The following is a 13,109-nucleotide window of genomic DNA, read 5'->3' on the forward strand; positions in this document are numbered from 1 at the left end:
TGTTGTCACTTCTGACGGGCGCCCATCCTGAGAATGGAGAGTTTCGTCCGTGGCGGTGGTGAACCGTTTACGGCGCCCTGGGTCCTGGAGGTCCCGGTGGCGGCATCATACCACACTTAGTCAAGCGGGAACAGTGGACTCCCTGTCGGCGTGGTGGTCTCGGACGATGCAGCTCTTCTCGCCATGATTGACGCCGCGGCCGTGAAGCTTCACCACTGGTGCGCCTACGTTCTGTCTTGCCATACCTGGCCGAACGGTTCCCCAGTCTCAGATCCCCGCTGATTACAGCTCGGCTAGTAAGCGGAAGTCAGTCCCGGCGGCGGGCCTGAGGGCCATTTGCCTGACATGAATGCAGTGGGCGGGCGCACGAGACATGTCATTCTGGGCATAGATGGTATCTCCGGAGTGGTGCGAAGTCGCGAACTCTACGGCATGGGAATCACTAGGAGTTAATCATCACAAACGAGGTATCCTGTCCCTGCAGGACCCGCGCTGCCTGTCAGACTCTATAAGCATGGGCTTCTCATGACGAGCCTCTCCCTCCTCCGTGCTCAGGTGGCCTGACTCCTCCAGCTCACGAATGGTCTGCCGGACTGCTCGTCCAGCTCGTGGAAGGCGGTGTCGGTGAGTGCGCTCTCTTTGCTCACGCACGGTTCCTCATGCTCTGACTAAGCTCCATAGCCCGCCGTCACGCCCCTCGGTCGCAGTGGCGCACACTGGATACGTACAGATTCGCTCAAATCAAATGCGCTCGAGAAGATATAGTACCTCGTCGTCGGTGTCTTCGTACCCCTATCGGCAGTCGTTACTTGAGATTCGTAATGGACAGGAATACATGACTATGTTGCCGGTAGCTATAGACTCTTTCTTTTGGGCAGTCATCACGCTCATTATTTTCTTTCTTGAAGCCCATGACTACGGAGGAAGATTTATTGCAAGAAGACATGATGGAACAGCCTACCGAGTATACTTCCTACGGCCCCTTCCCGGAGCGTACGAGGCGACCAAGGTTTATCCAAGCCTTAGCAGTAAGCTCCCGCCTTGCATCCTCGGCAGCCTGTGCATTATGCTCATGTTTGTTGGCAGGACTTGCTTCGGAGGCTACGGGAGAGCTTCAGGAGGCGTCGATAACTTATGTCATGACCTACAGTATATATCACGTATCATACCCCCTGTTCCTTGCGTCCGCCCCATGCTGAAACACGCCAGTGCTGCTAACCTTGGTCCGCCGCAGTCCGGCGGGTGGAAGGCCACCAAACTCGCACGGTTCGTCGTATTTCAACGTCCTGATTCGCTGCCCATGCCTCGTTCTGTAGGACCACAGCGGCAATCTGAGCATGGCGGACGTCGGCGCAGCCTGGTGCTGTAATTCTTGACATCTGCACGCCGTCCGCTCCATGGCAGACAAAGCCCACTCCGGGCACTGTCGGAGCAGTCCACATTTCAAGGACTTGCCACGGTTGTTCACACCGCTTCAATGTCGTGGTTTGGTACTGCCCCCAGCGAATGTTACTCGAGGCGCAACGACCAGCGTTCATCGTGTATTGTCACAAGGAAGTGTACAGGTACGAGGTTGGATACTAGCAAACCGAGTCGACAGCAGTCAAGAGCAAATGAAATAAAGGAAAATCGCAAATGTCCAGGCACTTCGTGCCTCAAGATACAATATCGGCATAAACACACCCCACTCGCTCGGCCTCAGTCATCAGAACCCACAGGCTCGTTCTCGCTCGCCGGACGGCTCCTGCGGCGCATATACTCACTCTGCCTCGCCCGCTTCTTGATCATCGCACTGCGCATGACCTCCGAGCCCCCGCTCGCCCTCCCCGACTTGACGCCCCCGAACGAGCGGCGCGCCCCGACACTCGACCGCGTGCGCCCGCCGCCCGGCGACAGCGACGAGCCCTGTGCAGCAGCAGCCCGCTGCGCCCCGAGCTTCGCAATGACGCGGGAGCGCGAGACGCGCGGCTTGCGCACGACGAGCTGCTTTGGTTTCGGGGGGATCACGGCCGGGCGGGGGATCTTCGAGGGGGAGCTGGCTGCGTCCGTGGTGCCCATGATCGACGACGCCGCGGCGGTGAGCGAGGGGTGATGCACGGGCGTCGCGGCAGAGGAGGATTGGGCCGGGCTCGAGAAGTTCGTCAGCGGCTGGCTGAAGATCCTCGTGGGACGCGGCGACAGCGGGCTCGTGGCCGCCGCGATGGTGGCTTTCGAGGAAGACGCCGCCTGGGTGATGCTCGCGCGTTTGGGCTTCTGCGCCTCTGCGACGGCGGGGAGGCCAGAGGTGCGTCCGGAGGCAGATGGGCGGGCTGCGGCGTTCGTTTTGGCGAGGGAGCTTGCAGTGGGCGCGTAGAGGGAGGAGGGGCGTTTGCGCAGCGTGGGCAGGCTGCTTTCGAGAGACTTGCCTTCGCCTTTGGAGCTGCTCGTCGATGCGAGAGTGTTGGTGCTTGCGAAGCTTCGCCGCGTACCGATGGAAGAGACGGCCGTGGAGGTGCCTGCACTGCTTGTCCTTGTTCCCATGGACGACACGGTGCTGGTCCGACCAGTCTGACGAGAAGCAGCCGTGCCAGTAGTGGTGCTGGTGCTGCTCACCCGGGAGCGTGCAGTGCCCGTAGCATTGCTCGGGCGAGACGCTGTAGACTTAACAGTGCCAGAGGAAGCAGAGGGAGCGGTGAAGGGTGGGATGGGCGACCGCGCACGCGAGCTGGTCGACTTCGTAGACGTGACCGTCCCAGCAGCCTTCGCACCGCTCGTCGAAGTCGATGCCTTGGGTGGCGGCTTGAGCAGCTTGTTGGTGGGACCAGAAGCCTTCCGCGTGTTGGTCGCAGCCGCAGCATCAGCCTTCGCCTTCTCGCTCTTCTTGTCCACAGAACCGTTCGTGGCGGGAGCTGGGGGCTGTGTCGAGGCTTTCGGAACAGGGATGCTGGACGGAGGGGCGTTCGTCCCGGCAGGCTTGGTCTTGCTACCCCCACCCATGTTCCATACATTGCGTACGAGAGACTTGGCCGCTCCGAGGAACCCGAAGCGCGACGCCTTGCCCTTGGCTGCGTATACAGGTCAGTACACCTCACGTGGATGAACAACGTACGGCAGACTTACCTGGGGGTGCACCCATACTAGGCCTTCCGCGACTGCTCCGCCGCCTCGCCTTCGCAGCGTTGAGCTCACGCTTCGCCGCCTCATGCTCCTTCTGTTTCTTCTCTTCCTGCGCTGGCGGCAGCGGAGGCGCAATAGACACCCTCTGTCCCCTATGCACATCCCATCCCTCCGTAATCCTGATGCGCTTACTCGACCTCCTCGCACCAGCATCATCCTCATCCTCATCCTCACGCTCATCCCTGCCCGCACCCCCACCCTCCTCACCCTCTTCATCCTCGTCGTCGTCGTCGCCACCAAAACCCCCAGGGACAGCCATCTTCTTGCGTGTCCCCGCACTGATGACCCGCGCGCCCTGTGCGCTGCTGCGCCTCTTCTGGCCCGCGACAGGCCGCGAGCCATGCCCCAGCGCGTCCGACTTGCGCTTGTTCGGCCGCCGCGCGGCGTAGTGGTGCGTGATCGAGTCCATCTTGCTGAACTCGGCATCGTGCACCTTCGCGAAGCGGTCTTTCGTCTGCGTCTGCGTCTGCGCGTGTGCCCCAAGGTTGAGCCCGCTGAAGATGGACTCGGTCCCAGTCCCGGTCCCAGTCTGCAAGGAAGACGAGGGCTTGGGTGCGCCCTCGCCCTTTTGCGCGTTCGCCTCCGCGAGGCGCCGGTGCATCTCCTCGAGGATGGACTTGGCGACGCCGTCGAACGCGGCGTTGGACACGCCCGCCGCGGTGTTGTTGTCGCTGTCCTTTCCATCCTTATCTTTCGACGCGGCCGCGGGAGTCCCGCGGCGCGGCAGCGGTGAGCCGAAGAGGAACGGAGTGCTGCGGGGGAGGGTTGAGCGAGAGGCGGACGCAGCTGGGGTGGCAGCGGCGCCGCTAGGTGCAGGTGCAGGGGCGGCTCTTGGTTTCGCGGGCGAGAACATATCGGGCTCGTCTATGGGGCCCGGGGTGCTCGTAGTTGTAGTCTTGGCTGTGGACGTCGACGTCGCCACGGCCTTGCCCTTGAGGGAGGTCTTCGCTGGAGTGGTGGTAGGCATACCGATACCACCGGGCATGTACTCGTCATCGTCGTCTTCCTTGCGGGAGCTAGGCTTGAGATCTTCAAGCGGGAGTCTAGGGTACAGACTTCCGGTTTCCCCTCCAGAGGCAGCGTACGGAGAAGCGGGCCACATCGACAGTGTCCGCACCGTACCGGGGGTACCGACAGTGATGTCAAAGTCAGTCTGGACGATCGGGAGACGCGGCGGGCTCATATACGCAGCGTCGCCACTCGTCTTCGGGGCCGCGGGATGCGACACCAGGCGGATGGTGCTCTTCACCGCCGATCCAAACAGTATGCTCGTGCGCGGGGCGGGTCTAGGTGACTTTGGCACCCCCACACCATCGTCGTCGTCATCCTCGCCATCATTGACATCTTCGAGGATGCTCGCGTCGGGAGTGGCGAACTTGAAGTGGTCGGTTTCGGGCAGCGAGTCGGAGGGCGGGATCTGCGCGTAGGGAGTCGCGTGCTCGGCAAGCGAGTCGCGCGCCCTGCTGCTGCCGCTGAAGAGCTTGCCGGGGGAGAAGGAGGGCATCTTGCTGCCCTCTGCGTCGAAGTCGAAGTCTGAGCGGTGGTGGCTGGACTTGGAGGTGGCGCGCTTGATCCCGAGCGAGGTTGCGAGCGCTCGGATGGAGGACGTAACAGAAGCTGGCACAAAGCATGTTAGTATTGGACTTTAGCAGAAGACAAAGCACTTGCGGGATAAGCGCAGTTCAATGGCAAGACTTGAGCAGGATCAAAGGAAAAGGAAAAGGAATTGTATTGAAGAGCAACAACAGACGTCCAACGAGACACTGCTCTACTTCTCTCGCGAGCTACCATCTGGCGCTTCAAGTTGACGCCCATGGGTAGACCATAGAACCGACACAGGAAGACGGAAATGAAGTAGAATCTGAACGTGCGAACACAACATACGCCCTATATCGCAAGAGCTCAAGCACTCACCCTTCGACGAATGCGTCCCAAACTCGCCGCCAGACACCGTCCGGAGACTGCCCTTGGACGACGCGGTGCCCATCGTCTCGTCCACCTCGGCAATGTCCTCCATGACGACCTCCCACTGCTCGCTCGGGCGCGGGATCGAGAAGCGGCTCGTGAGCACGACGTCCTGCATCTCCTGCATCTCGCAGTCGTCGCTCTCCATCTCGTTGCCGTCCCTGTCCCTGTACAAGTTCGAGTTGGAGTTAGAGTTACCAGCGTTCATGTTCATGGATACGTCCCCGTCGGTGTTGTCGCTTTCCGATGGTGCGAGCACGGGCGCGGGATGCACAGGCATGCCTCCAGGGATCCCGTCCACGTCCACGTCCATGCTTGCGTGATCATCATCCTCCTGGTCTGCGAGTGGGTCTTCCTCCTCATCTGCAGCGGCCTCTTCAGGCGGGAGCTCTGCCGCGCGCTGCTTCAGCCTCTCAATAAGTTCCGAGTTCTTGCCGTTCGCCTTAATGGAGTGGATCTTGCATAGCTTGACGAGCTGATCGCGCTTGAGCGAGTGCAGAGCGGGCGAGTTGAACAGTATCTGCGTCGTCGTCGTCGTCGTCGTCGCCATTATCTGGGCATCGGTAGTGTTTTGTGCTATATAGTCTTCGTGTTGTGCGCGAGTGTAGGAGCGGGTGTGAACGTCGGGATGGCGGGAAAGGCGGGGAGGCGGGGGATATGGTTCGGGTTCAACAACGGAGCGCCCGATGCGTTCAAACGTAACCACGATCACCTGACTTTGTGCTTGGACGCGTCGCGCGTAACGTTCTCACGGTCTACGGCACGGGCGCTCCAATTATCCGTCTTTCTCGGGATATCTGTCCCCCCGCTTGACTTCAACCAGATATCCAGACCTGTAGGATACATCCATGCTCGTTGGATATTGGCGGATAGACGTGTAGATACGGATACGATGTCGCTAGTATAAATGAGCAGAAATACAGATATCTGGCTATCCCATGCAGGTCGAGACTCGTCAGCGCCTAAATAGCACTGTATACCAAAAAGGGTAACAGGCCCGTGTGTTTATTAGTATTGTCCGCCGCAAGGCCTTTGCTCTTCCACCCTCCACCACTTTCTCCTCGCCTCCCAACCACCACGGACCCGACCGCCTACGTCCTCCAAGCGACAACGACCACGACAAAGAGCAAGTAACAACCATCGCATCGCCCTCACCCTCGACGCGACGGATCGTCCCCCGGCTCTCGCAACCACTGCTCCAAGCCACTCCTCGCCTTTGTCCCCCGACGTCGAGGCCAACCACCGAACCTCTACCCCTTCAAACCTCGGGGCTCAAAGGAAACAGATGCAGGCAAGGAATGGGTAACACCCGACGAGCGGTACGCTTCGAATCTTTGGCTGCGAAAGGACTGTGCGCACCTCGCTCGGGTCCCTCACCACTCTAGTCCGGGAGGCACCACTCGTTACGCCCCAGCCGGCACGCCCATCGCTCCAGTCAGCGGGCGAACGGTCGGCAGCGACGCATAAATGCAGGAGAGCAGCGAGGCCCTAACCACCGTCGGCGTCGTCAGCCTCTTCGGGGCTAGGATCGGCGTGGTCAGCCACCGCCAGAGCACAACCACGAGTCTCGTACAACCAGGGAGGTCGGCTGGGTCAGTATCAGGGGTATATTGGAGCCAACCACCGGCGTTGCGGCGGTCATCGCAAGCCACCATCGCACAAACCACCAAGGGAGGAGGGACCTTAGCGGCTATGCGGCTTATGTCAGCCACGACCACCCACTTCGAAGTCGACCTGACACTCACTCACCACCTATCAGCATATGCATAGCATAGGTCAATTCGCACAAGCACACGCCAGATGTGAGGCCTGTCCGCCTACTCGAGCGGCCCTCGGGGTTGGCGCCGTCGGTTCCAAGATCGACACCACCACTGTATCCGGTAACCAGGATGTCCGGATGGCTGGATCGCTGCAGGGAACCGGTGAGCACTATGTCCACGTCTGTTGCTGACCAACTGCAAGACAGGGCAGGCTGGTCAGTCGCCTCACGCTATGGGAGCAGACATCCGAGTCTCGACATCGCGTATCCCGAAGCTCGAGGTGCTGCTTCAAGATAACCAGGTACTGAAGGACGATGACGAGCAAGAGCGCAAACCATTTATGAACTGGACGACCCTATATCAAGTGACGCAATATGCGATGTCAGCCACGGCCTCAACACGAACACGAACATGGAACATGGAACATGTCGCTCACCACAGGTTGATGACAGACCGACCTTGACAATTCGCATAAACTGGGCTCGCTGACAGTGACATTGATAAGATCCCGGATGCCCATACCATGTCCACCTGCGAGCACGATCGCGCCCGTCGACGTCCGGCACCAGGTCACTAGTACTGGTCAGAGTCTGCAGAAGTTACTGCTCGTGCAGCGCCGGGTCATGACGACGTCCCAGTGAGCGCATACATCCACGATCGCTCGCGCTGACCTCGCCTTGCACAACGCAGTTCGGACAACCCGCTCTGGTGTAGGGGACGCAAACGTCAAAGCAAGCAATCTGGGCACAACGCGCGGCAGAGGGAATGCTCAATGGAAAGACCGTAACCCGGTTCACCAGCATCAATGCATGGTCGGTCACCGGGATCCCCCGACTTTGCTCCAAGTCTCAACATGCTTTGGAACGGGGGTGCGCCTGGACCAACCAAGGCGAGCGGGAGAGCGGGCATGCAGCGAGGACCAGCCTGAGGCACACTCATTTCAGTCCATTCTGGCGCTCAATGCCGTCAAGCACTGCGTTCTATGAACAAGACTCAAGGAGGCAACACAAGCACAGGACGTCAATAGAGCGTATTTGCAACGAGTTGTAACTCGGGTTTGTAACCGGCGTCATAGCAGTTGATTGGTCCAGCGCGGGCGAATCGCCCAAACTTTCGCGGTTATAACTCGTTGCAAATACGCTCTAATAACCTATGTGCTCTTTCAACTTCAACTTCAACTTGGCACGAGCGCCTCAACATCGGTACTCCAGGCGCCTACAAGTGTCAAGATCCGGCATACATTGAAAGCAACTCGAACAAGCAGACTCAACCGGCACAACAAAACTAATCTGATGCATATCAGACGCAGCCTTTTGGGGATGACGAAAACGAAGCTCAGCTCAAGGTTCATAGAATGGACCTTGGATCGACATGGGCGTGTAAAAGACACATAGACCGCGAAGGAAGATAACGCGAAGGACAACTGGTTGGGCCGTCAACAACAAAACGCATTATAGTGCATGGCTTTCAAGGCACCGCGAAGATTCTGGAGTGATGGAGGCCCCACAACCAAGGAACGAATAAACTTTGGACTCCGGGCCACCAAAGGGCGTCTATTCCGGCAAGCGTATGCGAGACAAGGACAAGGACCCAAGTACGGGAGGACAGGCACTGGCGTGGTCTGGACATTGGAAACAATCTCGACTGCCACGCGCATCGAGCCCAAGATCAGGATCAGCAAAAGACAAAAAGGATGTGGCCAAAAAAAAGGCCGGCAAACGAAACCGAAACCGAATCTGGGGATCGACGATGGGGAGACAAGACTTTTGGACGATGGGTGGCGCGATGCAGATGTGTAACGCAACTTTGGGGAGGGACCCATGGGGCCAAACGGCTTCTTGCTGTTAACCTCGCGCTTCTCGAAGGCTCCAAGGATGAAAGCTCGGGAAGAACGACGACGATGTGGGCTACCTGTCAGCCGCTGGTCCCAAGGAGAATAGAGGCTGGCCGTAGGCATGCAATATGAACTTTTCCTGTTCAAGCGAGAGCCTCTCAAATGCAAAGAAGGGGCTTGCGGGAAGAGGGAAAGCAGCTTAAAGGCATTGGAGGGACATTCAGGAAAATGTACCACGAAGGGCAACAAGGAATGACATGACGAAGAATCAGTACCAACTCACTGCAAGATACCACCTGAGGTATGTCCCGACCTGCAGGCAAGATCGGGCTGACGTCCTCGATCATACGACAGGTGCAGTCTTGCCGCTTTGATAGGGGAAAACAATATTAGCCATACGGAGGGCGTATCGCCAACATGGCGAGTGGGTGGCCCGCGCATGCAGGCGCAGCGATACATGTCTCATACGAGGCTTTCACACTCCGCGACTGCCCCAAGGCAAGCATTGCTTCCTTTCGATAGGCGTAGATGCGCGAATGGAAAGTCAAAGCGGCGACGTACCTGTGCCAAGGTTCCGCAAATGTGCAAGCCCACGATTGTGCCCTACACCCATCTACCCCAAAGCGTACCTATCGACCTGGATTCCGCAAGACGGCAGTCGGGAGGGCTGTTCTGACGCGATCGGGTCGGACGGCGGGTCTTTGTCTTGTTCGTGCCACCGTCGATGGGGGCAAGAGAGGATAAAGCGCAGTCGAGACGAGCGAGGCGGGAGTCAGGATGACATAGGAAGCGCTGGCAATTGTTTTTGCGCTTTTGCTCGCATGGGTCGCGTGTGTCAGCGGGGAGAACAAGTCCAAGCGAAAACAAAACGACGCTTTGGTGGATTGCAAGCACGAGGGAGGGGGGAGTGCGCCTACGGAAGAGGGAGAGTTGCCTTTGGGGGCAGGTCTGCCAAAGGCACGCCCACGGTGCCAAACAACGGCCCACACAGGGAAGGCCCATCCAAGGCAATTCTGCACTGGCGCCCTGGCTCTCCTCTGTTGGACTCGCCCTCGTATAAAGCCTCGGGGCCATGCCGTGCTGCCCTCCCCATCATCCTCGCCATCTCGCATCCCGAGCCCTGTCCTCGTCCGAGCACCTCCATCTCCATGTCCACCATGATCCAGCCTCTTGGAAAGCGCTTCCTCATGCGCAAGAGCTCCAACGCCGAGAATCTCCCGCCTGCCGCCGCCGCAGCCTACCACAAGAAGGCAGACGCCCTCGTCTCTGCCCGCGAGGCCTCCCGCAGGCGCCGTGCTCGTGTCGTTAGCGGCTCGCTCCCTCTCAAGGCCAAGAAGCTCCTTCTGAACGCGCAGCGACGCGTCAGCAAGGCCCAGCACGCGGCCCAGCACCCCAAGATTGCCCCTGAGCCCGTCGAGCAGACTGCTGCTGCTCAGCCTGTTCCCCAATCTGCTGCACCTGCGCCTGCGCCTGCACCCGCACCCGCACCCGCACCCGCCTTCCGTCACTTCCCTCGTGCCCTCGGCCGCCCGCCGAAGGAGATCTGGCCGGTCCCCTTCCGTCGCGAGAACATCGACGCGTGCGACCCGTCTCTCTTCGAGACCCCGATGGAATACATCATGCAAGGCTTGGAGGTTACTGGCGAATCGTACGTACCATCCTATTTTCCTATCCTGGCGTCGTACTGACTCGTCCTGGTAGGATGTGGAACCTTGTGAAGAACACTGAGATTGACTCCTCGTCTATGGGCCACCAGAACGGTCTCCCCGACGAGATTAACGTCATCATCGCCGACCATACTCGCATGCAGGCCAAGACTCTCCTCCCCACGTCCAACCCCACGCACGTCCTCGCCATCTGGGACCTCCCCGTGGCGCACCCCGTCTACAAGAACGGCGCCGGGAACATCAACCCCGCCACCGGCCGGCGCAAGATCTCCCTCATGCCCGCGCACAACCTCGTCCTCGCCGCGCACTGCGCAAAGTGGTTCCCGCTCCCCAAGTCCACCAACATCCGCGAGACCCCGGTGACGAACGCGAGCGGCGTCCCGGGCACCATGCTCAACCTGCCCGTCGTCCCGCTCGCGGTCCCGCACCCGCCGTCGTTCATGTACCTCCTCCAGACGATGTACACCCACAAGGCGTCGTGGCTCCTCGACCAGCTCGTCCCCGTCCCGAAGCCGACCGTCGTCTTCCCGACCCCGGAGAACCCGAACCCCCGCAACCCGCACTACATCATCGAGACGGGCCGCCGCGTCGCGCAGCGCTACACCCCGCGTGCGATTATGGACATGATCGGCACCGTCATCGGCCTGTGGCAGAACGCCATCTACCTCGGGGTCAGCGACCGCCGCCTCTGGATCGGCATCGACTGGAGCTACGACATGCTCCTCACGGGTCTCGCGATGTCGCTCGGGCACCCCGAGCTGGTCCCTCGCCCCGCGCCGCAGGTCCAGTGGCCCGTCCCCGCGACAAAGGCTTGAGCTTGTGGGCTCGCAGGTTCTGGTTTCGGTGATTGACTCTGGTCTCCTTTTTCGTTCGTGTTTCGGTGCGGACGCGGGCGTGCGGTTTCTTTTTCGTTCATATTGATTTCTCGACTACTTTGGCTACCATTAACATCACACAGCATATATGCTACACTTTCCATCTTCCACGAACTCTCGAAATCATGCACATACTCATCCGACACCATATGCCCCTATGCGCCTCTCGTTATCATCATTATCATCGCTGTATGCCCCTGTCCATCCTCCTCCATCCTCCATCTTCCGTTATCATTCATCCGCCACCGCCCGTCTCCGCACCATATCTTTATTCCGTTCTCGCTGTTCATCTTTGTCACTGTTAAGCATACTCACTCTGGGGGTCGTTAGTAGAAGCAGAAGAACAATCGAAGTAGTATAGTCTAGTATACTGTAGTAAGTACCTCTGCGCACAATGTAGTATCTCGAATGCACCGGGTCTCTCTGTTCATTGCAATTGCTATGGGTGTGCGCACGCGGAGTTGAGCGGTATCGGAGGGTAAGGGGTGCATAGTTCGAGCGCTGCGTGCCCGGAAACCGGGTGATCCAGGTAGTGAATGCAAACAATTTCACCACGTTACCAGGGACTTATCCCGCCGAGAAAGAGAGCGGCTCGGCGTCGATTTACCGGCCCTACACCTTTCACGTGATTCCTCCCACGCTCTGACTCCGCAATTCCGAATTTTCTCCCCCACCTTCCCCCCTGCTCGCGCACTCTTGCTCAAGCCTGGCTCTCGCTGTCTGGTCTCTGTCCGGTCTGGTTGTAGGTGCAACCCGCTCGGCCTGTCTGGATTTGCTTTCTTGCCTGCTCACTGTTCGCCCGTTCTTCTGAGTCTGCGCTACCCTAGGCTTGTCTCGTATGCTTGGATCGCACGGCTGTCTATATGCAAGCTCAATGTCAGGAAGAAGAGTGTGGCAGATACATCTCATGAAGGCAGCTGGGGTTAGAGGTGAGGTGAGTTGTACTCCGCACGTGTTTCCATCCTAAGTTAACACCCCTTGTCGCTCACTCCCAGCTTCTTGTTATAGGCTCACTTCGTGAATGTGCCTCCAGTGCAACCTCCGGGATCTTCCTGAAGCACACTCCCTTGTCCTGCCCGCCCGTTCACTCTGCTCTCTGCCTGACTCCTCTTCCACCCATGCGGCCGTTTCTCCCTCGTTCTACGCATCCGTCTGCTCATCAGGTATGCCTCCGTTTCCTACCTGTGTTCATCTTGCTTGCAGTACTCGTCCGCCATAGGGTTCCTATGTCCCCATATGTCAGTTTTGTCATAGCATCTATGTATCGTAAAGTAATCGCCAATATATTTGTCTTAACTTGTATTGGAATAACTGGTAAATGTATCAGCAGGGTATTCGACGACTATCCAGTGAGTAACCATCTGTTTCGTGTTGCGCGAAACCTAGTGATGCCCAGCAAAATCTGGTTGAAAACTTCCCCAAATTGCACCCAGCGGGTGAAACTCGCCGTGTTCAGCTGCAATTAGTTCAGCTACTGATCGTATTGGTTGAGCTATTCAATCGTATCAGTTCAGCTACTTATCTCAGCTGCTGATAGTACCAGCAACAAACCGTTGTAACGCAAGTAAACAGCTGCACTGCAAAGAACGTATCGTTTCCGGCACTCAAAACTCGAAATGAACCAGCTTCCTACTCCTCTTCCAAGTGAGTAGCGATAGTCATTATGTCGTAGATAGAGGCTCCCGATGCTGACTCAGAAAAATATGCGAAAGCCAGGCTATCAGCATTGGCTTATTTCCCGCAGTCAGAAAAGTTAACATTTGGACTAAATATTTCCAAGGTATTTCCCGAAGCAGGAAATGGTCATATCTTCGCAGTGCAGGGTAAGCGCTCTCAGCCACAGCGGAACTCA

The 13,109-nt window shown here is 58.4% G+C and overlaps 4 protein-coding genes across 4 annotated transcripts; 2 read left to right on the plus strand and 2 right to left on the minus strand.

The window, feature by feature from the left end:
* The first annotated feature begins 516 nt into the window (after positions 1-516).
* On the plus strand, positions 517-1,216 carry L226DRAFT_534022 (uncharacterized protein). The gene is made up of 4 exons (XM_067680588.1): positions 517-624; positions 682-850; positions 909-1,028; positions 1,087-1,216. Exons 1-4 carry the CDS (start codon positions 581-583, stop codon positions 1,129-1,131), a joined length of 378 nt encoding a protein of 125 aa, XP_067536530.1. The 5' UTR covers positions 517-580; the 3' UTR covers positions 1,132-1,216.
* Positions 1,217-1,497: 281 nt separating this feature from the next.
* Positions 1,498-5,755, minus strand: L226DRAFT_612224 (uncharacterized protein). The gene is made up of 3 exons (XM_067686366.1): positions 5,071-5,755; positions 3,100-4,773; positions 1,498-3,044 (listed from the first exon to the last, which is right to left on the minus strand). The coding sequence occupies exons 1-3, from the start codon at positions 5,669-5,671 to the stop codon at positions 1,699-1,701; spliced, it is 3,621 nt and encodes a 1,206-aa protein (XP_067536531.1). The 5' UTR covers positions 5,672-5,755; the 3' UTR covers positions 1,498-1,698.
* A 2,313-nt stretch (positions 5,756-8,068) lies between these two features.
* L226DRAFT_393404 (uncharacterized protein) lies at positions 8,069-9,045 on the minus strand. The gene has a single exon (XM_067674504.1). The coding sequence runs from the start codon at positions 8,836-8,838 to the stop codon at positions 8,317-8,319; it is 522 nt and encodes a 173-aa protein (XP_067536532.1). The 5' UTR covers positions 8,839-9,045; the 3' UTR covers positions 8,069-8,316.
* Positions 9,046-9,863: 818 nt separating this feature from the next.
* Positions 9,864-11,197, plus strand: L226DRAFT_460924 (uncharacterized protein; the record flags this gene model as incomplete). Its single annotated transcript, XM_067675623.1, has 2 exons — positions 9,864-10,363; positions 10,417-11,197. 2 exons carry the CDS (start codon positions 9,864-9,866, stop codon positions 11,195-11,197), a joined length of 1,281 nt encoding a protein of 426 aa, XP_067536533.1.
* Positions 11,198-13,109: the final 1,912 nt, after the last annotated feature.

The sequence above is a fragment of the Lentinus tigrinus genome (genome assembly GCF_003813185.1).
Source record: "Lentinus tigrinus ALCF2SS1-7 unplaced genomic scaffold L226scaffold_9, whole genome shotgun sequence".
NCBI lineage: Eukaryota > Fungi > Basidiomycota > Agaricomycetes > Polyporales > Polyporaceae > Lentinus > Lentinus tigrinus.

Bases quoted from the DNA above. Each gene is read 5' to 3' on its own strand.
- L226DRAFT_534022 (XM_067680588.1), top strand. From the start codon at position 581: ATGGTCTGCCGGACTGCTCGTCCAGCTCGTGGAAGGCGGTGTCG. The intron at 851-908 runs GTAGCTATAGAC...TCTTTCTTGAAG, and splicing joins AATACATGACTATGTTGCCG to CCCATGACTACGGAGGAAGA. The intron at 1,029-1,086 runs GTAAGCTCCCGC...GTTTGTTGGCAG, and splicing joins GGTTTATCCAAGCCTTAGCA to GACTTGCTTCGGAGGCTACG.
- L226DRAFT_612224 (XM_067686366.1), bottom strand. From the start codon at position 5,671: ATGGCGACGACGACGACGACGACGACGCAGATACTGTTCAACTCGCCC. The intron at 4,774-5,070 runs GTGAGTGCTTGA...GCTTTGTGCCAG, and splicing joins TGGGACGCATTCGTCGAAGG to CTTCTGTTACGTCCTCCATC. The intron at 3,045-3,099 runs GTAAGTCTGCCG...CTGTATACGCAG, and splicing joins TAGTATGGGTGCACCCCCAG to CCAAGGGCAAGGCGTCGCGC.
- L226DRAFT_393404 (XM_067674504.1), bottom strand. From the start codon at position 8,838: ATGCCTACGGCCAGCCTCTATTCTCCTTGGGACCAGCGGCTGACAGGT.